General features: G+C 44.3%; 1 protein-coding gene across 1 annotated transcript in view; it reads right to left on the bottom strand.

Moving 5' to 3' along the window:
* Positions 1-26592, bottom strand: part of TRPM2 (transient receptor potential cation channel subfamily M member 2) — a 1289439-nt gene that overhangs the window by 508383 nt on the left and 754464 nt on the right. The window contains exon 21 of the mRNA XM_044304068.1: positions 904-1085. Coding sequence (XP_044160003.1) covers positions 904-1085 — 182 coding nt within the window. The remainder of the gene's footprint in view (positions 1-903; positions 1086-26592) is intronic.

Genomic DNA, 26592 nt, shown 5'->3' on the forward strand with positions numbered 1-26592 from the left:
ATTTGTCTGCATTGTCTATTCCCATGTAGCATGTATAATGTAGTAAGTATTGCACTGAATACTTTATAATAAATTAATTTAAAGTATAAATCCAAACTTCAATCCCTTAAAAATTATTATTATCTAAAGGATCTTCCCCTTGATCATGGCTTTATTTGTTGCCCAGTGCGGGGTGTTTACATATCTGGGCCTTTACATTAATCCTTTTAGGAAGAAGATATAACACTTATAAAGAGAACAAGATCCTCCTCCTTTTCTATCTGTGCAGCATTTCAGGCCTTTACATAAACTGCACTTTAATCTCTTTTTTTTTTTTTACTGTGTTTTATATATCACATTTCTCTCCACAGTACCTGGTTAGAGGTTGCACTGTGCGGAAAAAAAGCTGAACAATAGCCTTTGTTTTAGGTCCGCGTGGAGATAATTCATGACATATCTTTTCTTTACAATATAATACAGACTTTCAATTACAAGCAATAGTATGAAATAACACATAATGTATTTAACAATATTCCAGTAGCAAGTTCCAGTGATACATAAACGTTTGGTGCTATTGCTTATGAGCCCAGGCCCTCACGCTATCCGCCACTTTCTATTAGGAGATTGCTCCATAACTGAGTCTTCGGCTTACACTCACTAATCCTCAATCCACACATTCTCGTATCCTCGACCAGTGCAGCATCCAGGTATCTGAAGTGCCGAAAACGTTTATGCATCAGTGGGGGAAGTTGCTACTGGAATATTGTTGAAAAAATCAGTGCTTGCAGTGCAGAGTCTGTGTTATATTGTTAAGACTGGTCTGTGACCCATCTCTAGCACCCTCAAGACTGGGAGAATGTGTCATTAAACCATTTATAGATATTTTTTCTTTGCATTATATTTATATGGTTTTAGTACTCTTACTTAGCTGCTTTTGTCTCCCTGAAGGTTCATGCAGAATGGCATGTTTGATAAACAGATGTAGGTGGTTAAAGAGAATAAAAGGTGGTGGGGCTGGTGGTCGACTATGATATTCTTCGATTAAATCGTGTCTTTGAAATTTCCAGATCTGATCAGTATGTTCTTGTACCTGTTGAAAAGTGTAACTAAGAAAGAAAGAAAAAAATATCAGTATAAACAAAAATCTGGTGAAAAGAAGACCATTAAAATATATACAACTGTATATCAATAAAAAGTCAAACTGTAGTTTTAAGGGAATAAGTCATAAAAAAATGAAATAATTTGAAAATAGGCTTGCTCATTTTAAGCCAACAGCGCCTGTACAGTCCTCTACTTGTTTCCAGAATTACATTCTTCAAACGGACACTGTCTAGTTTTATTCAGCAGTCATGTACCCTTCACTTTTCCCTTCTTGCTAACTTACTGAATGTATGTATTGGTTGGGAAAAATCTATCTACAGCAAGACAACAACCCCAAGCACTCTGCTTTAAAGATCAATAAGTTTAAGTTTCTTTATACCTTTAGAACAATGTACTACACTAACAAACCAATGCCGAGACCTCAGCATCATTGAATAGCTTTAGAAATATATGGATCTTAAAAAGGTAAAAACATAAATCACCCACAAATTTAATTCACAGCTATCTCTATAAGATGCTCCCCAAACTGCAGTCATAAGCAGTTTAAGATAGATTTTGCAGACAAACCACTTTGGGGGGAATTTGTTATTGTTGGCGGTTTTGCTGTCAGTTATAAGTCTGCCTTTGCTTTGTGAGGTTGCACCAAATTTATGAAGTGGCACACAGTAGTAATATATCTGGTCCTAGTGCAAAGTGGTATATGCCTATGTCTGTAACAGTACACTAGGGAGTTGCCTGGTATAGTCTTTTTTGTGACTTTTTTTACATGAAAATTACTCTTACTGGTAATCAGATTTTCCATTAACCTCCACTATCATGGGACAGGAAACAACGTAGACGCCACAAATAAAGAGCCTTCTCCTTTTGCATGCTTCAGTTTAGTGATAAAGAAACAGGAGTCATGCTTAAAGGGGTTATGTCATGACAGACAAGGGGGGCATATCGCTAGGATATGCCCCCATTGTCTCATAGGTGCGGGTCCCACCACTGGGACCTGCATCTATATCGAGAAAGGAGCCCCGATAGTGAAGGAGGGCACAATGCACATGCACCGCCACCCTCCATTTATTTCCTATGAGGCCAGTGAAAATAGCAGAGCGCTTGCTCAGCTATTTCCGTTGAGCTCATAAAAGTCAATGGGAGCGGCGGCTGGTCATGGGCGGTGCACTTCCATTCACTTATATGGGGAGCCGGCTTGGTGGTGGCTGGACCGGAGTCCTCCAGCCACCACCTTGCAGGCTCTGTTCTTGATATAGGTGCTGGTGCAGGTCCCAGCGGTGGGACCAGCACATATAAGACAATGGGAGCATATCCTAGCTACAACTGTAACACTTACACTCTTAATTCAAATTTCTTAACTCATCGCTTGAAACAAAAGCCATTAAAAAGCAATTGCTTAATGCATTTTTTTTTTTTTATTAAATAATTTTTTATTTGAATTTCACATAAAGAACAGATCCATAAAAAAGAGAGAACACATTACTCTGACACTAAGCATAATAATTACAGTTCTTTTTCCTTTTCTTTTCCCTTCCCCTCCCTCCTCCCCCCCCCCCCCACCCTCCACGTGGGGACGCGAAAAAAAAAAAAAAAAAACCTCCAACACTAAAGTAGCCAATTTTTCCATACTTGGTCGAGATTTGATGACCTTTTTTTGTGATTCTTCATCACTCGTTCTTCTTTAATTAAATTATCTATCATTTTTCTCCACTGTCCCACCGTCTGTAAATCTGCTTTTATCCATTTCCTGAGTATAAGCAATCTGGCCTGGAATAGTACTTTATTCAAAACCAGTCGTGTTTTTTTATTTAGCTTCAAATGTTCAGTTGCCCCTAGAATACAGATTATTGGATCCCTGGGCAGCCGAACTTTCAAGAGCAGAAATACGGTTTCCATTATTTCTGTCCAATATCTATGGAGCTTGGGACATCTCCAGAAGCAATGTATTAAGTCAGCTCTCTCCTCCCAGCATTTTGGACACTTATCTGTTGCTTTCACTCCCATTCTTTTCAGCATCCATGGAGATCGATGTAATCTGTGCACTATAAAGAATTGTGAGATTTTATGTGAGCCCCTATCCGAGATTGTCGCATAATTTTTAAGAGCATCTCTCCAATTTTCTTCTGTAAGGGAGTCTAGATCCTTCTCCCATTTTCCTACAGCAAGCATTGTAATTATTTTACAGAAGCCTATATCTCCTTGCGGTTGTTCCTCCTCCTTCCCCTACTGTAGTATTAAGTTTAGATAACATGTCTCATAAAGCATGAGTGTTAACCTTGCTGCATCGTATATGCCCCCATTGTCTATGATGAGACAACCCCTTTAAAGAAAATTACATTTAATACAAAGCAAAAATTATTACAAATCCATACATTAGGGTGGGAATCCTCAGTGTCATTGTGGAGGTTAACCAGAAACCCAATTACCATAATTTTTTATCTTTTCCTAACACCTCCACACTGGCACTCAGGGCCGGTGCTATAATAAGGCAGACCAAGCGGCTGCCTTAGGGCGCAGAGACAGGGGGATGGGAGGGGGGGGGGTCGGAAAAATTTAACTTTTTTATTTTTTTTAAATACCCCGGATTTTTCACCCCTGGGTCTTATGTGGCGAATACTAATGAAGCGCTTCATTAGTACCGGAGGATTGAGAAGCGGTGAAGCATCTGTACTCACCACTTCTTGGTTCTACGCTCGGCTGTCTGCTGTGCAGGGCTGTGCACCATGTGACCTCACTGTGCTGAGCCTTCACAGCTAGCAGCCGAGATCCAGAAAGAAGAGAGAGAGCATTGGTGGTGAGGAGCGGCGGTATCCAGAAGCAGGAGAGGTACGTTTTTTTTTTTTTTATTTGTGCTGATGGCTGACATGGGGGGGGGGGGCATGATGGCCGACATGGGGGGCTTATGGCTGACATGGGGGGCTTATGGCTGACATGGGGGGCTGATGGATGACATGGGGGGCATGTCATCCATCAGCCCCCCATGTCAGCCATAAGCATGGTGGCTGGCATGGGGGACATGGTGGCTGACATGGGGGCATGGTGGTTGCCATGGGGGCATAATGGCTGCCATGGGGGCATGCTGGCTGACATGGGGGCATGCTGGCTGACATGGGGGCATGCTGGCTGACATGGGGGCATAATGGCTGACATGGGGGCATGACGGCTGACATGGGGGCATTACGGCTGACATGGGGGCACGATGGCTGACATGGGGGCACGACGGCTGACATGGGGGTCTGATGGCTGAAATGGGGGGCTTATGGCTGACATGGGGGGCGGGGGGCTGATGGCTGACATGGGGGCATTATGGCTGACATGGGGGGCTGATGGCTGACATGGGGGGCTGTTCTGAGGCATTGGGGGTCTGATCTGAGGTCTGATTAACATTGGAGGTCTGATTGCTGGTCTCACCGGAGGTTCAATCGACATGGGGGGCTGATGGCTGACATGGGGGGCTGATCTGAGGCATTGGGGGACTGATCTGAGGTCTGATTAACATTGGGGGTCTGATTGCTGGTCTGACCGGAGGTGCAATTGAAAATATTTTTTTCTTATTATCCTCCTCTAAATCCTAGGTGCGTCTTACGGACCAGTGCGTCTTAGAGGGCGAAAAAATATGGGCCTTAATCCAGCGATTGTCTGAAGCAGAGAGAAGATACCAGAACCACACAGAGGAGAAATCAGCTGCTGCAGACGGGACCAGGGCCAGGTGAGCTGTGAGGAGGGGCGCCAAAATGTAGCTTTGCTTTTGTTGGCAAAAATCCTTGCACCGGCCCTGATGGCACTGACAGGAAGATTTACAGAGAAATGAAATTAGGGAGGGACTGCTGCAGACCGAAACTTTGCAACCAAAAGCTGTCCAATATATAGTGCTTGAAAAAGGTAGATGGGCTAGCCCACATTGCAACCTGTCAGATCTGCTCCAACTATGCCAAGGCAGAAGGAAAGCATAGCTGAAGGAAATGGCCAATTGGATTTAAAGGACTATTTTCGCTTTACTTGGTGCCCTCCCTTTATTACGTCATTGGTTCTACAGGAGAAAATGCCTTCATTTCCTGAATAATCTGGTAGTTTACAGGTAAGTTAGTATGCACCTGTGTACATTCAGATTGTGAAATCTGATTAATTCAGAATTGGGGAATGCAGAAAGCAGGGGAGATAAACCTTTTGATGGGAGTGAAATCTAGAGACCAATTTAGAAATAAAGGTCGTAGAATGCATTAGGATAATTCTATCTTTTAACACATTAAGGTAAAGTGGACCGCAGGAAAAGGATAAAATCTCTCTTCTGGCTGTGGTAGTTGCCAACAAATACTTAGTGTAATAGGTGCGCAACTTTAAGGAAATGTATATTATGGACTCAAACCAAAAAACAACGAGAACCATGAACACAAGATTCAAAGTCCCAGGGGGAACTGAAGAATGAAAAGAGGGACACAACCTGCTTTCTCCTTTCACAAAGTGTTTAATAAGGGTAAAATCTGCAAACTTTTGATTCATAAATGGACTCAAGGTGGCACTGTCTACTTTTAAGGTGCTGAACTTGAGACCATTATCTAGCCCATTTGCAAAAAGTGCAAGATGACTGAGATGTTGGTGGATTTAGAAGATTAGGTTTCCCATTAGCAAAGGACAAAACATACTTTCCATACATGTTGTAAATATTTCAAGTGACTTTCTTCCTGCTTTGCAACAAAGGTTGTCAATCTGAATGGAGGAATGCAGGGATGTACAGTTGTGGCCAAAAGTTTTGAGAATGACACAAATATTAGTTTTCACAAAGTTTGCTGCTAAACTGCTTTTAGATCTTTGCTTCAGTTGTTTCTGTGATGTAGTGAAATATAATTACACGCACTTCATATGTTTCAAAGGCTTTTATCGACAATTACATGATATTTATGCAAAGAGTCAGTATTTGCAGTGTTGGCCCTTCTTTTTCAGGACCTCTGCAATTCGACTGGGCATGCTCTCAATCAACTTCTGGGCCAATTCCTGACTGATAGCAACCCATTCTTTCATAATAACTTCTTGGAGTTTGTCAGAATTAGTGGGCTTTTGTTTGTCCACCCGCCTCTTGAGGATTGACCACAAGTTCTCAATGGGATTAAGATCTGGGGAGTATCCAGGCCATGGAACCAAAATGTAAATGTTTTGGTCCCCCGAGCCACTGAGTTATCACTTTTGCCTTATGGCATGGTGCTCCATCGTGCTGGAAAATGCATTGTTCTTCACCAAACTGTTGTTGGATTCTTGAAAGAAGTTGCTGTTGAAGGGTGTTTTGGTACCATTCATTATTCATGGCTGTGTTTTTGGGCAAAATTGTGAGTGAGCCTACTCCCTTGGATGAGAAGCAACCCCACACATGAATGGTCTCAGGATGCTTTACTGTTGACATGACACAGGACTGATGTTAGCGCTCGCCTTTCCTTCTCCGGACAAGCCTTTTTCCTGATGCCCCAAACAATCGGAAAGAGGCTTCATTGGAGAATATAACTTTGCCCCAGTCCTCAGCAGTCCATTCACCATATTTTCTGCAGAAGATCAATCTGTCCATGGCGTGTTTTTTTGGGAGAGAAGTGGCTTCTTTGCTGCCCTTCTTAACACCAGGTAATCTTCCAAAAGTCCTCGCCTCACTGTGCATGCAGATGCGCTCACACCTGCCTGCTGCCATTACTGAGCAAGCTCTGCACTAGTGGCACTCCGATACCGCAGCTGCATCCTCTTTAGGAGACGATCGTGACGCTTGCTGGACTTTCTTGGACGCCCTGAAGCCTTCTTAACAAGAATTAAACCTCTTTCCTTGAAGTTCTTGATGATCCAATAAATTGTTGATTGAGTTGCAATCTTAGTAGCCACAATATCCTTGCCTGTGAAGCCATTTTTATGGAACGCAATGATGGCTGCAAGCATTTCTTTGCAGGTCACCATGGTTAACAATGGAAGAACAATGATTTCAAGCATCACCCTCCTTTTAACAGGTCAAGTCTGCCATTTTAACCCAATCAGCCTGACATAATGATCTCCAGCCTTGTGCTCGTCAACATTCTCACCTGAGTTAACAAGACGATAACTGAAATGATCTCAGCAGGTCCTTTAATGACAGCAATGAAATGCAGTGGAAAGTTTTTTTGGGGATTAAGTTAATTTTTCATGGCAAAAAAGGACTATGCAATTCATCTGATCACTCTTCATAAGATTCTGGAGTATATGCAAATTGCTATTATAAAAACTTAAGCAGCAACTTCCAATTTCCAATATTTATGTAATTATCAAAACTTTTGGCTACAACTGTAGAACCGATTCTTTGTTTAGCAGATTCAGAACCACTGAGAGGATCCATATATTTTTTGCTGACAATTCCAGAAGAGTAAATCAAGTTTTTGGCGGTCAATATTGGGCTATCATGACAATTTGTGCCTGTTCCTCCAATGTCTTTGTGAAAACCTCCACAGGGAGGGAATGTGTCGAGATGACCCTAGAGAGTCTAGAAAAAACAACAACACCTAGTAAGCACCATAGCTGGAAAGCAGGAAGGCTCAGCCAAACAGGAGAAGGAAGGTGAGGGGACACTACAGGTGAAAAGACAGATGTCATTGATGACATCCTTGCCAAATTAACACTCTCCCCACACTCTGCCCAGGAGGAGGCATATTGTTCTGAGGAAATTTCAGGATCTGAAGATTTGCAGGAGAGGTATGAAGAGTCTCTAGTAGTGTTGAGCAGAGCGATTGGTCGCTGCATCTGAGGTGTTAAATTGACTGGGGTTGACTGGATCGCTGTTCCCCGTCATTGCGGCCAGGTGTCTGCTGTATGATACAGCCAGCACCCGCCGCATATGCAGTGGGCTCACTGCAGCAGCCTGCTCAATACATTCCCAAAGCCACTATGACATGTGGTATATCTGATTTATAGCAATTTGTGACAAATTAATTATTGGGGGACTTCAGCGAATCAAATTTTTCAAAACTTTTCTCATCTCTAGTCTTCAGACACGTATATGACAGCATAACAGTGAATCACAGAAATAATAAATGTTTGTCCACCATCACTACATGCTGGCTTTTTATTGACTTTTTTCATTCATTGACCCTGGCTGGTCAGGGGCACTTCCAGTGTCTCATGTCCAGACTGGAAGTACGAGAATGAAGTTAGAGGGATCACTATGCTCAGCGGGAACCCCCTTTCTACTATAGCCACCTGGACACAGACGATCCTGCTTGTTGGTATCCTAGAAGGACCACAACTGAAAGCTTGTGGCAGCCTTAAGAAAAGGGCTTATGCCAAGAACAGGAAAGCAGAACTCACACTCCACCTAGAGCCCCTGTTCTTGTCCCATCACTCCCAGCACACTGGGAAAAATTGTTGGGCAAATAGACTCTTGGCAGGAAGGCTACAAAACAGCCCTCAAGGGAAAGGAAACAAAACTGATGTAAGTTAGAAGAGGAGACTTTTTATCTGTGGCTTTTAGAAGAGATGAGCAATTTTTTTTTTAAATTCAATTCGCCAGTTTGCCACATATTTTTGAAAAAATGTGCTTCAATTCAAATTTATTCTTGGCAAATCACGTTAAAAAAACGTCTATTTCCTGGCTGCAGACAGAGTGCCTTTATAAAGGTGTAGAATATTGTGCCTTGCAGTAACACGCATAGGGAGTCTGCCGTGGTAGTGAATTTTTACTGTGAGTCAGTATGACATGCAGATGACAGGCGTCGCTCTTATGCTACTTTCACACTCGCATAAGTCATGGATCTGCAAAAATTGATCTGTTAATAAAACCGCATGCATCCGTCATGAACAGATCCGTTTGTATTATCTGTAACATAACCAAGACAGATCTGTAATGAACTCCATTGAAAGTCAATGGGATACGGATCCGTTTTCTATTGTGCCAGATTGTGTCAGAGAAAACGGATCCGTCCCCATTGACTTATATTGTGTGCCAGGACGGATCCATTTGGCTCAGTTTCGTGAAGCAGACAGCAAAATGCTGCAGGCGGCGTTTTGGTGTCCGCCTCCAGAGCGGAATGGAGACTGATCGGAGGCAAACTGATGCATTCCGAGTGGATCCTTTTCCATTCCGAATACATTAGGGCAAAACTGATCCGTTTAGGACCCCTTGTGAGAGCCCATGATGGATCTCACAAACGGAAAGCCAAAACGCGAGTGTGCAAGTAGCCTTATAATCACTGCACTTATTTGGGCAGTCATAGGGCCAAAACTGACTAAATAATTAAATTGTGAACTCAGCCTTAAAAGTCGATGTTAGCGCCAAGAAGAAGCCCATTCTTTTTACACCGTCATCATCTGATTCCACATAGATGTCTACAGAACCTGTTCTATTAAACACTTATACAAGTAGAGCCACCCGACAGAGTGGAGAGGGTGTCAGCAGTGAGTTTGTGCAAAAGTCACTGATTATTTTGCCCTTCGCAACCCACCAAAAAACTGATCCCGCTGTTCAGCATCTTGCTTCACTCGGTCACCATTTGGTCAGTAATCCATCAGTATTACTAATGACAAAAAATGCAGGAGTGGATCCAAAACAGAGATGACACGTGAATGGAATATTTGCAGGTCTTCTGTGTTTTGTACCCACTCCTGCTTTTGGCTACCAAATCACAAGCCAATTCTGATGGGACCATACAGGCCTTACAGCTGCTACAAAGACAGGATCCGTTGTGCGTCTAATTTTTCCTTCCTTCTGACAGATCAGAAGAAGGGTCAAATAAATGATGATTTCAGCCAGGCAGAAAGGAAACATAGTGGCCCAATCATGAAGTGGGGATGGTGGAAACAGCATGAGAAGTTCACAGAGTCGCCATATGAAATAGTAGTAAGGTGGAAGCAGCATGAGGAGGCCACAGAATGACACAATGACAGTGTGGAGGTGGCAGCAGCATCAGAAGGCCACAGAGTGGCAAGGTGACATAGTGTAGAGGTGGCAGCAGCATGAGGAGGCCACAAAGTGGCAAGGTGACATAGTGTTCGCCCAAGCAAACCAGGTGCAGAACAGCGGCGTGAGAGTGATGAGAGGGGTCGCACATGGCTTGCATACACTATATGCCTCCAATATAATTCTTGGATCTCTACATGAAAATAATGTATTTGCTGTAAATCTTGAGATGGGCATAGATGGAGTCATTGACTTCACAAGAGATACAGAGCAGTGGAGTTCAGCCACCTCTATTTGCTTCCCGCTGTTTACTGCTCCTGAATTAAAATTGGGGCAACCAGGTTTAGCTGACAGAATAGAACTTGTAAATCTGTGGCTGGAGGTAAATTAGGCGGTCACTGGATACAAATAGAACTGTAGGCTACTGGAGTAGAGGCCCAAAAGATTTTGAATTCACCTGACGCAAAAGAACTTGTGTGTCACGGCTGTGTCATAGTCTGGTGTAGTGGACCATGACACTTTTGCCGTGCATGCTAGTTGCTGGTGGTAACATGTTGTTTTGCATGTTTCGACACTTCCCCTTTAAGTTGTGTGTCCCTTCCCATCCTGTTGTGTTCGGGGTTAAGATGTGTGCTTGGTGGAGCTGGGTGTGGCCTCTGGCTCTTTTATTCTGTGTTGTGAGCCTGAAGGTCAGTTTGTTGTTGGCCTGCATATGTGTAGGACCTCTGCTCCATTTTGGATGTCTATCTTACCTGTGTGAGGGCATCCTAGTTGGACAGCGTTTGTCTCCCTTGTCTCCTTTCTCACCTGTTATGTTGTTTGGTGTGGTTTATGTTGGAGTTTAGTTGTTTATGTCATGTCTGGTGTTCCATGTCAAGTCGGTTTGGTGTTGTTGTAGTGTCCCACTGCGTAAATGTGGGCACTACTCAAGGGTCAATTGGGTCACATTGTTCTCCACCTTTTGTGGAACATGGTCATGGTATTTTGAATTGCATTTTAATGTACTGTATGTTATGTTATCTCCTGTGTACCAGGCCTGTTAGGGGTGTAGTTCCTCCTTCTAGGCAGTAGAGGGAGCTAGGGAACCCCCTAGTATATATAGTCAGGTCCAGTTCAGGAGAAGTTAGTTGGAGTGTGTGGTTAGAAGCCAGTGTAAATTCAGCCAAGAGTAGCTGAGGATCAGCTTCTAACATGAAGCTAGATAGCCCAGGTTTCTAGCTTGCACCCAGGAGAAGAGGTTGCCTCCTGAAGTACCCTGCAACGTGTCAAGTACAGAACAGATCTAGTTTTATCCAGCCAAGTAGAGAGCTGAAGGGCAGAAGGATGTTTACAGCAAGAGGATTTTTACTAGGAAGGAAGGTTTCCCTACCCAAGGATAAAGCCAGCAATAGGGCATACAGGCCTTGAAGAAAGCCAGACAGGATCTGAGGGGAGTACAGCCTGATCTGTGAGTGTTTATTCCCTCTGAATATCTTGCAAAGACTTTGCCTGCCATTATTGTAAAGCCTGCCTGTTATCAAGACCCTGCATGTGGAACTAAATGAAACCTGTATATAGTTGAACTGTTCAGTGAAAAGGAGTTCTGGTTCACTACAACTGTGTGTACCTCAATTATTCCTACAATAAATCGGTGTGCCACTGTTACAGGCACTGGCATCAGAAACTATAAGGGATCTTGCCACTGGCACACTAAACCTACAACACCCAGGACACCTCACCTACCATCAGGCCTGGTCCCTATACCCAGAGAGTGCCCCAGAGGATCTATGTGCCAGCCTCTCCATCACTGCTGTACGCCTGCCCAGGGTATATTAAAAACTGTGAGTACCAATAGCAACCCTCGGTCTGTTAACTGTACCCTGTGACCTCATAATCGCTCACCCTGCAGGACTGGTGTACTGCATTGTGATCTGCATGGATGTTTGATATTTTCCCCTCCTGTCTGTTGTAATTGAACCATAAGCCTGCATGCAGCGCTGCCTAGAGCTTCCATGCATCTGGTGTTCGCTCAGAGGTCCGAGTAGACGTTTGGCGCCGTCTTTCAATCTTAGCTGTGGCAGGTAAGTGTTGGTTGTTTCTAGTGTTCTGTTGTTGCACTGTGTACTTACCTGCCATCCAGTTGCTGCATATGGTCTTTTCCCTTCTGTTACTAGGCCGCTGGAGACTCCGGTTTGTCTGTTTCCTTGAGGAACCGGTTGTCTCCTATCCCTGACCCCTATGCAAGGGACCGTAAGGGTCAGTAGGATCCAGGTTCCAGTGTATGAGCCCTCCCACCTTCAGGGGGCGCTCATATGGTCAGGAGATCAGGGTCAGGATTAAGGCGGCTGTAGGAGGTGACCTGCTCCCTATCCCTGTTTTGTGGCCTATTATCAGTCCCCATTATACAGTGGGGGTTTCCCCTACTTCCCACCGTGACATTGTGATTCTGTGGCTGGAGATACATTAGGCATTCACTGGATAAAAATGTTACTGTAGGCCACTGAAGTAAAGGCCCCAAAAATGTGGCATTCACTGGACAGAAAAGAACTTTGGCTGATGTGGCTGCAGGTACATTAAGCACTCACTGGATAAAAATATTATTGTAGGCCACTGGAGTACTGGCCCGAAAAATTGCTATATACTGGACAGAAAATTACTTTGACTGATGTGGCTGGAGGTACATTAGGCGGTCACTGGATAAAATTTTTACTGTAGGGCACTAGACTAGAGGCCCCAAAAATTAGGCATTCACATGACACAAAAGAACTTGCGATCCTGTGGCGGTCACTGGATAAAACTAGAACTGTCAGCCAGTACAGGCCCCAAAAATTAGGCATTCATCTGACAGAAAGGAACTTGTGATTCTTTAACTTGAGGTACATTATGCGGTCACTGGATAAAAATAGAACTGTAGGGTAATGGAGTAGAGGCCCTAAAAATTAGGCATTCACCTTAAAGGCCTTTTATGCTGCTGTATATACATAAGACATGGACCATTCTTTGTACTGGTTGGTGGCGGATATGTGTGGGCTGGCATGAGGAAATTCAATTACACGTGGTTGTTACAGGTGTTGAATTCCTCTAAGCTCCATGCCTCATTTATTTTTAGAGAGTCCACACTGTCTTGAGCTAGGCAAGTGTGCTTATTGGTCACGATCCCCCCTGCTGTGCAGAACATCCTTTCGGACAGGGCACTCGACGAGGGGCAAGCCAAGAGTTTCATGGCAAATTATGCCAGGTCTGGCCACAGGTCAAGCCTGCACACCCAGTAGTGCAGGGGTTCCTCGCTTCTCGAAGCGTCCACATCGGCCGTTAACCCGATGTAGTCAGACACCTGTCGGTCTAGGCATTCCCTGAGGCTGGATCCAGAGGGCGGCTGTCGATGGGTTGGTTGCAAGAATGATCTCATATCTGCAGTGACCAACACATCTTCAAATCGCCCTCTCCTTGCAGGCGCCATAGGATTGGTACCCGCAGCTCTTTTGCTGTGGGTGGAAATTCCTCTGCCAGCGCCCACAACAGCAGAGTGCAGCATCTCTCACAGCAAGGCCTGGAAATGCTGCATTCTGACAGCCCTCTGTGATGCTGGTAACATGTCTGCCATTTTGTGTTTGTACCGGGGGTCTAAATACGTTGCCACCCAGTACTGTTCCTTGCCCTTCATGCTTTTTATAAGGGGGTCCCACTGCAGACACTGGAGCATGAAGGCCCCCATTTGCACCAAATTGGAAGTGGTGGAGAGCACTGGCTCCTGCTCATCGCCCAGGAGAATGTCATCCTCGGTCTCCTCCCCCCAGCCACAGACAACACCATGGATACCCGAAAAGTTTGAAGTCCTCATTAAAGCCTGCTATTCCTGCTTCTCCCTCCCCCCAAGCCACTATCCTCCTCTTCAGAGTCCTGCTGACTTGTCTCTGATAGAGTAGCCCCCCTCCTTGGGAATTCATTCAGCATTGTGACTTCCTCATCTTCCTGCTCCTGCTCCCAACAGCTTGATCAATGACACAACGCAATACACGCTCCAGAAAGAAGGCATAAGGTACGATTTCACTGATGGCGCCCTGGCTGTGACTGACCAGTTTGGTTATCTGATCAATCGGCCTCAGAAGTCTGCATGCATCGCGCATGAGAAGCAATGACGTGGTGAAAAGAAACCAAGCTCCCCAGAACCTGTCCTGCTGCAGAGTTCATACAGGTAGTCGTTAATGGCATGTTTCTGCTGGAGCAGCCTAGCAAGCATATACAAGGTGGAGTTCCAGCCCGTCAGGCTGCCACAAACCAGACGTCTGACAGGTAAGTGGTTTCGCCGCTGAACATCAGCAAGGCGAGCCATGGCCGTGTAAGATCTTCTAAAATGGCGAGAGATTTTCCTGGCCTGCCGCAAGACATCCTAGATCCCAGGGAATTTGGCAATGAATCGCTGCATGACTAAGTTCAGGACGTGTGACATGTAGGACGTTTGCCCTGTTTCAGCATGCTCAGCAGATTGGCACTGTTGTTGCACACCACTTTACCAACTGTCAAATTTAACGGGGTTAGCCACTGATTGGCCTGTGACCGCAGAGCTGAAAGCAGTGGAGGACCGGTGTGGCTCTTGGCTCCCAGGCACAACATCTGCAGCATGGCAACGTCTTACCTCGGACGTCAAATAGGTTCAGGGGAGTTTGGGGGGGGCGCAGTGGAAAAGGAGGAGTCAGCCGAGGAGGAGACGGAGGATGAAGTAGGAAGAGGAGAAGAAGAGGCAGGCCCACATGCAATCCATGGCGTTAACACCAGATCCACACGGCAGCCACATGTTACATGCTTGATGGCCATCAGAAGGTACACCCAGTGGGCAGTAAAAGTTATGTACCTTCCCTGGCCGTGTTTTCTAGACCACATGTTTGTGGTCAGATGTATCTTGGCACCGACACTGTGTGCCAGAGATATATTCACTTGAACGTGGCCATATAGCTCTGGGATGCCCTTCTAAAGGCCTCCAAGTCCACCAGTTTATATGGCAGTAGTTGACGGGCTAGCAGTTCCGGAGGTCAGCTGTTAAGCAAGAGGATTATCCGAAGTAATCATCTTCTTATGCTTGAACATTTTGGCCACTGAAGCCTGCCTTATGCCAGATGAAGGCGACAATGGCACAGTGGAAGGTGGAGTGGAGGACAAATGGGAGAAGGAAACGGAATTTTGTTTAATGGTCACAGCTCAATCCACGATCAATCTGTGTCAATGAGACCCATGAAAAGATGTCCCGTATTACTATGGTTATCCCAAAAACCGGGTGAGGGGTATTATCTCATCCATCCTGTTAAATAAATAATCTCTCATTTAAGCCTGTAGGGGCTTGTGATTTACATCTATAGATCCATTCTGCCTCCTTCTGGAGGATCTTTTTATTCCAGTCTCCTTTCCTAGGGGACATGGGAACCCATTCCGGGGCAGATCATTTGAGAGCTTTTACGTTCTCTTGATGAAACTCGTTTACATGGTTAGCGACTGGTGTGATATTTTTCTTCACTATATCGTTCAGGTGTTCACAAATTATTTTCCTTAGTTCCCTAAAGGTCTTCCCTATGTCTGGGACAGGGACACTGACAGATATAGATCACCCCTTTTGTTCTACATTGAAAATGCATATAGTAAAAATCCTACCAGTCGCTGAGCATGTAACCATTTTAGATACAGATATGGATCTAAACACGCCTATAGGTCTACGATCCAGCCAGGTACCAGGTGATGCCGAAGGTACATAGTGGCTACGTTCCAGCCTATCTCTAAGACTTCTGTCTTTGCGAGATGTAACTCTCTGTTAGGGCATGATGTTATTGGTCACCAGAGGAATGGGCCAGTACTTTTCAAAAATTTCTTTCACCTCTTTATTGGCAGTGTCGTATATAGAGAAGTCAGGTCTGTGCTTCTCCATCTTTTACTTGTTGTTTTGGAGTAAGCAAGGTCTCTCTATTTGTACCCAATGCATGCTGAAATGCCTTCCTAAAAGTTGCCTTGGGATATCTCCTGTCTCGTAGTCTGTAATACAGTTTTTTTTTACTCAAGATGAAAATCCTCTTAAGAGGAGCAGTTTTTGCGCAAACGCAGGTACTGCCATCTCGGGATGCCTCTCTTGAATGATGGTGAATGATGGCTTCCCCAAGATTGCGTTTGTTGCCGTGGATTTCCTAAACACATTCGTAGTCAGTCTTTCCCCCTGCTTGTAGACTTTCACGTCCAAGAAACGAATGCACGCTGTCTGGATCTCGTAGGTGAATCTGAGGCTTATCTCATTGATATTGAAGGAATCAACAAATCTCGTGAACTCGTCTCTTTGCCCATTCCACAGCACAAAAACGTTGTCAATACATCTTGTCCAGAAGACGATTTAATCCTGCCACCATGTTGTGTGCCCAGGAAAGATGATGTTATCTTCCCACCAGCCCAGGAAGAGGTTGGCATAGGTTGGGGCACATGCGCACCCCATTGCCGTCCCCCTGAGCTTGTGGTAGAACAAGAAAAAGTTGTGCTTTAGAATATACTCTAATAGGCTTAGAATAAACTGATTGTGATTCTTAAGATGTCTCTCTCAGGTACTAAGATAGTAGGTAATTGCCATCAGTCACTTATCATGAGGGATACTACTATAAAGAGACTCGACAGCTATACTAGCGAGTAATATTGAAGGGTCAACAACCAAGGATTCCACTTTGTTCAGAAAATCCATCGTATCTAGGGTTGAGCGAACCCGAACTGAAAAGTTTGGGTTCGTACCGAACCTTAGGATTTTTGGACCCCGGACCCGAAACCGAACATTTCAATCAAAGTTTGGGTTTGGTGTTTGTCGCTTTCTTGGCGCTTTTTGAAAGGCTGAAAAGCAGCAAATCAACAAACGGTTAACTGTCTGACCTTAGAAGCCATCAGAGCCTTGCCTACTAATGGCATGGCTGTGATTGGCCAGTGTAACATGTGACCCAGCCTCTATATAAGCTGGAGTCACGTAGCGCTGCTGTGTTTAGTGTAGGGAGAGGATGTTGCTGGTGATTTCAGGGAGAGAATAGGAGAGAGTCTTTGCTCAAAATCTGAATCTAAGTCAGCGATCTACATGCATTGTGTTTTGTGGGTGCAGGGCCCAATTTTTTTTTCCTGCCGTGAGCACATTGACCGAAAAAAAATGACTTTAATAATCCAGTTAGGTGGGTGACGGCGACGGCCATTTTATGCAAGCTCAGTGCACCAGCTCTGCATCTGAGCTTTTGGGACATTGAAAATCCGATTTTTTTTGGCAATATACAACATCTGAATTAGTCAGTGTGCAATTAAAGCTAGAAATACAGCCATCATTTTCTGGGGTTTTAAAAAAAAAACACTTTTTTGCAAAAAAACACTATTTTCCTGATCTGCAAGCAATAAATTCACGTTTAATATATACAGCATTTATATTATGTTACCAAAAACCACTTTTTTGGCAATATTCAACATCTGGATTAGTCAGTGTGCAATTTAAGCTAGAAATACACCCATCATTTTCTGTTTTAAAAACACACATTTTTTTTCCAAAAACCACTATATTCAGGCCTTGCAGCAACAGCACGTGTGAAATTACAAGCTTATACACTCACCTAAAGAATTATTAGGAACACCATACTAATACGGTGTTGGACCCCCTTTTGCCTTCAGAACTGTCTTAATTCTACATGGCATTGATTCAACAAGGTGCTGATAGCATTCTTTAGAAATGTTGATAGGATAGCATCTTGCAGTTGATGGAGATTTGAGGGATGCACATCCAGGGCACGAAGCTCCCGTTCGACCACATCCCAAAGATGCTCTATTGGGTTGAGATCTGGTGACTGTGGGGGCCATTTTAGTACGGTGAACTCATTGTCATGTTCAAGAAACCAATTTGAAATGATTCAAGCTTTGTGACATGGTGCATTATCCTGCTGGAAGTAGACATCAGAGGATGGGTACATGGTGGTCATGAAGGGATGGACATGGTCAGAAACCATGCTCAGGTAGCCTGTGGCATTTAAACGATGGCCAATTGGCACTAAGGGGCCTAAAGTGTGCCCAGAAAACATCCCCCACACCATTACACCACCACCACCAGCCTGCACAGTGGTAACAAGGCATGATGGATACATGTTCTCATTCTGTTTGCGCCAAATTCGGACTCTACCATTTGAATCTCAACAGAAATCGACACTCATCAGACCAGGCAACATTTTTCCAGTCTTCAACAGTCCAATTTTGGTGAGCTTGTGCAAATTGTAGCCTCTTTTTCCTATTTGTAGTGGAGATGAGTGGTACCCGGTGGGGTCTTCTGCTGTTGTAGCCCATCCGCCTCAAGGTTGTGCGTGTTGTTGCTTCACAAATGCTTTGCTGCATACCTTGGTTGTTATTTCAGTCAACGGTGCTCTTCTATCAGCTTGAATCAGTCGGCCATTCTCCTCTGACCTACAGCATCAACAAGGCATTTTCGCCCACAGGACTGCCGCATACTGGATGTTTTTCCCTGGATGTTTTTCACACCATTCTTTGTAAACCCTAGAAATGGTTGTGCGTGAAAATCCCAGTAACTGAGCAGATTGTGAAATACTCAGACCGTCCCGTCTGGCACCAACAACCATGCCACGCTCAAAATTGCTTAACCCCTTAGGGACACAGCCTTTTTACACCTTAAGACCAGGCCATTTTTTGCAAATCTGACCAGTGTCACTTTAAGTGATGATAACTTTAAAATGCTTTGACTTATCCAGGCCGTTCTGAGATTGTTTTTTCGTCACATATTGTACTTCATGACACTGGTAAAAAAAAGTAAAAAAAAAAATTTTTTTTTGCATAAAAAAATGTCAAATTTACCAAAAATTGGGAAAAATTAGCCAATTTCAAAGTTTCAGTTTCTCTACTTCTGTAATACATAGTAATACCCCTAAAAATTGTGATGACTTTACATTCCCCATATGTCTACTTCATGTTTGAATTATTTTGGGAATGATATTTTATTTTTTGGGGATGTTACAAGGCTTAGAAGTTTAGAAGCAAATCTTGAAATTTTTCAGAAATTTACAAAAAACCAATTTTTAGGGACCACTACAGCTCTGAAGTCACTTTGCGAGGCTTACATAATAGAAACCGCCCAAAAATGACCCCATTCTATAAACTACACCCCTCAAGGTATTCAAAACTGATTTTACAAACTTTGTTAACCCTTTAGGTGTTGCACAAGAGTTATTGGCAAATGGGGATGAAATTTGAGAATTTCATTTCATTGTCTAATTTTCCATTTTAACCCATTTTTTCCACTAACAAAGCAAGGGTTAACAGCCAAACAAGACTGTATCTTTATTGCCCTGACTCTGCCGTTTACAGAAACACCACATATGTGGCCGTAAACTACTGTACGGCCACACAGCGGGGCGTAGAGTGAAAGGTGCGCCGTATGGTTTTTGGAAGGCAGGTTTTGCTGGACTGGTTTTTTGACACCATGTCCCATTTGAAGCCTCCTGATGCACCCCTAGAGTAGAAACTCCATAAAAGTGACCCCATCTAAGAAACTGCACCCCTCAAGGTATTCAAAACTGATTTTACAAACTTTGTTAACCCTTTAGGTGTTGCACAAGAGTTATTGGCAAATGGGGATGAAATTTGAGAATTTCATTTTATTGCCTAATTTTCCATTTTAACCCATTTTTTCCACTAACAAAGCAAGGGTTAACAGCCAAACAAGACTGTATCTTTATTGCCCTGACTCTGCCGTTTACAGAAACACCCCATATGTGGCCGTAAACTACTGTACGGCCACACAGCGGGGTGTAGAGTGAAAGGTGCGCCGTTTGGTTTTTGGAAGGCATGTTTTGCTGGACTGGTTTTTTGACACCATGTCCCATTTGAAGCCCCCCTGATGCACCCCTAGAGTAGAAACTCCATAAAAGTTACCCCATCTAAGAAACTACACCCCTCAAGGTATACAAAACTGATTTTACAAACTTTGTTAACCCTTTAGGTGTTGCACAAGATTTAATGGAAAATAGAGATACAATTTCAAAATTTCACTTTTTTGACAGATTTTCCATTTTAATATTTTTTTTCCAGTTACAAAGCAAGGGTTAACAGCCAAACAAAACTAATTATTTATGGCCCTGATTCTGTAGTTTACAGAAACACCCCATATGTGGTCGTAAACCGCTGTACGGTCACATGGCAGGGCGCAGAAGGAAAGGAACGCCATACGGTTTTTGGAAGGCAGATTTTGCTGGACTGGTTTTTTTGACACCATGTCCCATTTGAAGCCCCCTTGATGCACCCCTAGAGTAGAAACTCCAAAAAAGTGACCCCATTTTAGAAACTACGGGATAGGGTGGCAGTTTTGTTGGTTAGTTTTTTTGTTATTTACACCATTCATCTGACAGGTTAGATCATGTGGTAATTTTATAGAGCAGGTTGTCACGGACGCGGTGATACCCAATATGTATACAATTTTTTTTATTTATGTACGTTTTACACAATAATTTCATTTTTAAAACAAAAAAAATGTTTTAGTGTCTCCATAGTCTAAGAGCCATAGTTTTTTCAATTTTTAGGCGATTATCTTAAGTAGGGTCTCATTTTTTGTGGGATGAGATGACGATTTGATTGGCACTATTTTGGGGTGCACATGACTTTTTGATTGCTTGCTATTACACTTTTTGTGATGGAAGATGACAAAAAATTGCATTTTTTACACCGTTTTTATTTTTATTTTTTTATGGTGGTCATCTGAGGGGTTAGGTCATGTGATATTTTTATAGAGCCGGTCAATACGGACGCGGCGATACCTAATATGTATACTTTTTTTTATTTATGTAAGTTTTACACAATGATTTCATTTTTGAAACAAAAGAAATCATGTTTTAGTGTTTCCATATTCTAAGAGCCATAACTTTTTCAGTTTTTGGGCGATTATCTTGGGTAGGGTATGATTTTTGCGGGATGAGATAACGGTTTGAATGTTACAATTTTGGCGTAGATGCGACTTTTTTGATCACTTTTATTACCTTTTTTGGGAAGTAAGGTGGGCAAAATTCCAATTTCATCATAGTTTTTAATTTTTTATTTTTATGGCGTTCATCGTTTGGGTAAAGTAACTTTACCGTTTTATAGATCAGGTCGTTACGGACGCGGCGATACCAAACATGTGTAGGGAATTTTATTTTTTTCATTTTTAATCAGTGATAAATGTGTTTTTTGATTTTTACTTTATTTTCACTTTTTTCACTTTTTTTTTTGACCCAGACCCACTTGGTTCTTGAAGATCCAGTGGGTCTGATGTCTGCATAATACCGTACAGTACAATATATATTGTACTGTACTGTATTTTACTTACACTTTGTCTGAACAGATCTATGCTTTCAGCACAGATCTGTTCAGAACCATGGACAGCAGGACGCCTTAGAAGGCGTCCTGTTGCCATGGGAACCTTCCCCGTCTGCTCAGTAGTGTTCAGAACTGCGCAGACGGGGAAGGGTAAGGACGGGGCTTGGGGGGCTGCCTGGAAGCTCTCTCCCTCTCCATTCGGAGGGGCTGCAAAGGCACAGCAGCCCCCCGATGGGAGAGGGAGGGAGCTCCCTGAGCTGTTAACCTTTTCCATACAGCGGTCCGTACGGACCGCTGTATGGAAAGGGTTAAACGGCTGACATCGCATCACCGATGTCAGCCGTTTATACCAGGGTGCCAGCAATGTGCTGGCACCCTGGTATACCCACTAGACACCAACGATTACGCAATGGGAGGCGGGCGGGGGATCGCGATCCCGCCTACCGCACCGCCCGCCTCCCGCACCGCCCGCACCCCTCCCCCTGCACCTCCCACCGGGCTCAAATAACTCAGGGGTGCAGGGGGGAGGGATACTGTTCAAAATTTTGAATCCTAAAGTTTCTGATCCCCGCGGGGATCATAAACTGCAGAAATCGCAGCAAACCGCAGGTCTGAATTGACCTGCGGTTTGCCGCGATCGCTGACATGGGGGGGTCACGGGACCCCCCCGCGCATTTAGCCTAGGTGCCTGCTCAATGATTTGAGCAGGCACCGGGTTCCGATCACTGCCAGCCGCACGGCAGTGATCGAAAATGCACAGGGCGTACATGTACGCCCTGTGTCCTTAAGTACCAGGGCACGCCCTGTGTCCTTAAGGGGTTAAATCACCTTTCCCATTCTGACATTCAGTTTGGAGTTCAGGAGATTGTCTTGACCAGGACCACAACCCTACATGCATTGAAGCAACTGCCATGTGATTGGTTGACTAGATAATCGCATTAATGACAAATAGAACAGGTGTTCCTAATAATTCTATAGGTGAGTGTATACTGCTGTCAAATTCAGTTGTTAAACAAACACTCGTTTGGGCAAAAAAAATAAAAAAATTGGCAGCCTTTGATGTAGATGTAGAGATTTGAAATCCTGCCATTTAGTGAACCAATCTTTAATTCAGGCCTACTGTGGGTCAGGCTGTGTGAGGTACACCCTGTATATACAGGGCTTATATTCTTTCATTAATAAAACACCCTTTTTGGGTCAAAATACACAATATTTCAGGCCTTGCAGCATAAGCACGTTTGAAATTCCTGGGTTATTTACTGCCATATTGAGTTATTAAACAAATACCTGTTTGGGCAAACGTTTATTTGGCAGCCTTTGCTGCATATGTCATTGTGAGTCTAACCCTTAATAAATTACATTTGGGTTAGATTCAGATTTGAAATACCGCCACTTGGTGCACCAATATTTAATTCAGGCCTACAGTGGTTCAGGCCATGTGAGATACACCCTTTACATACAGGGGTTTGATTCAGGCATTTGAAATACAGCCATTTTGAGCAAAGAAATCTTTAATTGAGGCCTAGTTTGGTTCAGGCTATGTGAGATACACCCTTTACATACTGTTGTTCTATTCTACTAGTAATTAAACACCCATTTAGGGCAAGATCCTAAATTCGAGAAATATGAGAAGAGAGTGAAATAAGGGACGTGGCCCAGGTCGTGGTGCTGCTGGTGGAGCTCCTGTTGGAGGGAGAGGACGTGGTCGATCTGTGCCAGCTACACACACAAGTTAAACCCCTTCCTCAGGTGCGAGTAGGCGACAGAACTTGCAGAGGTATTTTGTCAGGCCTAATGCGGCTCTATGAATGGTACAAGTACAGGCTATAGTAGATTGGCTTGCTGACAGTGGATCCAGTTCCTTCATTGTCTCCTGCTGAAAGACCACAGTTGGCACCTGCAGCTGATGTCCATCAGTCTTTCTCCTCACCCCCTTGCAAATAAGCTAAGCAGTCTGAGATGACTCTGTTAGCAGGGTTTTCCAGGGCCATCTACCTAGACGACGCCCAACCACTTATGTTTCAAGGTAAGTACATGGGAGGACCATCGCAGCACGTCTAGGAAGCTGATGAAACACAGGTGCCAAGTGTGCAGACTGACAAGGAGGGCAGGGGTGAAGACTGGGTGGAAGATGATGAGGAGGACGATGAGGTCCTCGACCCCACATGGAATCAAGGTCATGCAAGTGACCTACGTAGTTCAGAGGAAGAGGCGGTGGTTGCACAAAGCCACCAGCACAGCAGATAAGGGAGCAGGGTGCAAAAGCGGAGCGGCCGTCCTCTAGACAGTATGCCTACTACTGCCCACCGCAGCAATTGACCGAGCACACCAAAGCCAGCTCCAAGGAGTTTCCTGGCGTGGCAGTTCTTCAGACAATGTGCTGAAGACAAGACAAGTGGTTTGCACGCTGTGCAATCAGGAGCCTGAAGCGAGGCATAAACATTCTCAACCTGAGCTCAACCTGCATGACCAGGCATTTAAGTGCAAAGCACGATTTGCAGTGGAGTAGACACCTCAAAAACCAAGAAAGGTCTCTGGCTCCTCCTGCTTCCTCTTGTGCTGCAGTCTCGGCCTCTTCATCCACCTCTGGAGTGACAGAGCCACCTGCCACCCCGCAAACAGAGGATCTGCCAGCAACACCAACACCTGGGTCACCAAGCATCTCCACAATTTCCCACGGAAGCATTCAGCTCTCCATCTCCCAAACACTGGAGAGGAAGAGGAAGTTCTCCACTACCACCCACAATCCCTAGCCCTGTATACAAGCATTTCTAAATTTCTGGCCTTTGAAATGCTGTAATTCCATCTGGTGGAGACGGATAGTTTTAAAGGCCTTATGGCGGTGGCTGTCCCACAGTACGTCGTGCCCAGCCACTACTACTTTTCCAGGAGAGCCATCCCTTCCCTGCAAATCCAAGTAGGGGACAAAATCGGATGTACACTGCGTAATGCCATCTGTGGCAAGGTGAAGCTGACTACGGATACTTGGACCAGTAACCACGGTCAGGGACATTATATCTAACAGCACACTGGGTAAATGCAGTTGCAGCTGAGCCTGAGGCGGATAGCAGTTTGGTGCATGTCTTTCCACCACGGAAGATTGCAGGGCGCTTCAGTTTGCCTCCTGTTGCTTCCTCCTCCTACTCTGCTTCCTCATCCTCTACCAGCTCTTCATCCGGTCAGCGTAACACCTTCACCACCAACTTCGGCACAGCCAGGGGTAAACGACAGCAGACAGTTTTAAAACGTATCTGTTTGGGGGACAAACCCCACACCGTGCAGGAGCTGTGGACGGGCCTTGATCAACAGACCGATGAGTGGTTTATGCCAGACAGTCTCAAGCCCAGCCTGGTGGTGTGCGATAATAGTCAAAATCTCGTAGCAACTCAACACTAGCCCATTTTACGCACATGCCTTGCCTTGCGCATGTGCTGAATTTGGTGGTGCAGAGATTCCTTTAAAAATTTCCCCGATATGTCAGAGCTACTGCATAAAGTGCGGGCCGTCTGTGTGCGCTTTCGGCGTTCTCACCCTGCTGCTGCTCGCCTGTCAGCGCTGCAGGGTAACTTTGTCCTTCCCGCTCACCGCCTCATATGCAGTTCTGGAAGATGACAAGGTGGAGGATGAGGAGGAGGGGATGGAGGAGGAGGAACCATGTTCTCAGCAGGGTGGCACCCAGATCAGCTCTTGGCCATCACTGGTGCGTGGATGGGGGGATACAGAGGACACAGACAATACATCTCCCACAGAGGACAGCTTTTTGTTGCCTCTGGGCAGCCTGGCACGCATGAGTGATTACATGCTGCAGTGTCTCTTCAACGACCGCCGAGTTGCCCATATTCTAACTTGTGCTGGGTGGCCACGCTGCTGGATCCCCGTTACAAGGACAACGTACCGTCCTTAATTCCGTCACTGGAGCGCGATTATAAGATGTGCACGCTGGTAGACGCGCTGCTGGTGGCATTCCCACCTGACAGTGGGGGCACACTGGAAGCACAAGGCAAAGGAAGAGGACGAGTAAGAGGTCGCCAATGCAGCTGGCACACATCTGGTATCGCCGTACTCAGGAGAAGTTGGGGAATGTGTTTTGGGGTGTCATTTTACATATACCCATGCTGGGTGAGAAAAATATCTTGGTCAAATGCCAACTTTGTATAAAAAAATAGGAAAAGTTGTCTTTTGCCAAGATATTTCTCTCACCCAGCATGGGTATATGTAAAATGGCACGCCAAAATACATTCCCCAACTTCTCCTGAGTACGGCGATAGCAGATGTGTGACACTTTTTTGCAGCCAAGGTGGGCAAAGGGGCACATATTCCAAAGTGCACCTCTCGGATTTCACCGGTCATTTTTTACACATTTCGATTGCAAGGTACTTCTCACACATTTGGGCCCCTAAATTGCCAGGGCAGTATAACTACCCCACAAGTGACCCCATTTTGGAAAGAAGACACCCCAAGGTATTCCGTGAGGGGCATGGCGAGTTCCTAGAATGTTTTATTTTTTGTCGCAAGTTAGTGGAATATGAGACTTTGTAAGAAAAAAATAAAAATAAAAAATCATCATCATTTTCCGCTAACTTGTGACAAAAAATAAAAAGTTCTATGAACTCACTATGCCCATCAGCGAATACCTTAGGGTGTCTACTTTCCGAAATGGGGTCATTTGTTTCTACTGTCTGGGCATTGTAGAACCTCAGGAATCATGACAGGTGCTCAGAAAGTCAGAGCTGCTTCAAAAAGCGGAAATTCACATTTTTGTACGATAGTTTGTAAACGCTATAACTTTTACCCAAACCATTTTTTTTGCCCAAACATTTTTTTTTATCAAAGACATGTAGAACTATAAATTTAGCGAAAAATGTATATATGGATGTCGTTTTTTTTGCAAGATTTTACAGCTGAAAGTGAAAAATGTCATTTTTTTGCAAAAAAATCGTTACATTTTGATTAATAACAAAAAAAGTTAAAATGTCAGCAGCAATAAAATACCACCAAATGAAAGCTCCATTAGTGAGAAGAAAAGGAGGTAAAATTCATTTGGGTGGTAAGTTGCATGACCGAGCGATAAACGGTGAAAAGAGTGTAGTGCCGAAGTGTAAAAAGTGCTCTGGTCATGAAGGGGGTTTCAGCTAGCGGGGTTGAAGTGGTTAATTTACTACCTCAAGTACAATGCAATGCAACTTTTTTAAATCAAGTTACCGATTAGTGTACTGGTTATCAAAACATTATAATGAAATTAAGAAACAATAGAAATGAATCTTTGGAAAGTCCCTTATGCTCAATCAAAGAATATAGCTGTA

Source organism: Bufo gargarizans, chromosome 8, assembly GCF_014858855.1.
Source record: "Bufo gargarizans isolate SCDJY-AF-19 chromosome 8, ASM1485885v1, whole genome shotgun sequence".
Classification (NCBI taxonomy): domain Eukaryota; kingdom Metazoa; phylum Chordata; class Amphibia; order Anura; family Bufonidae; genus Bufo; species Bufo gargarizans.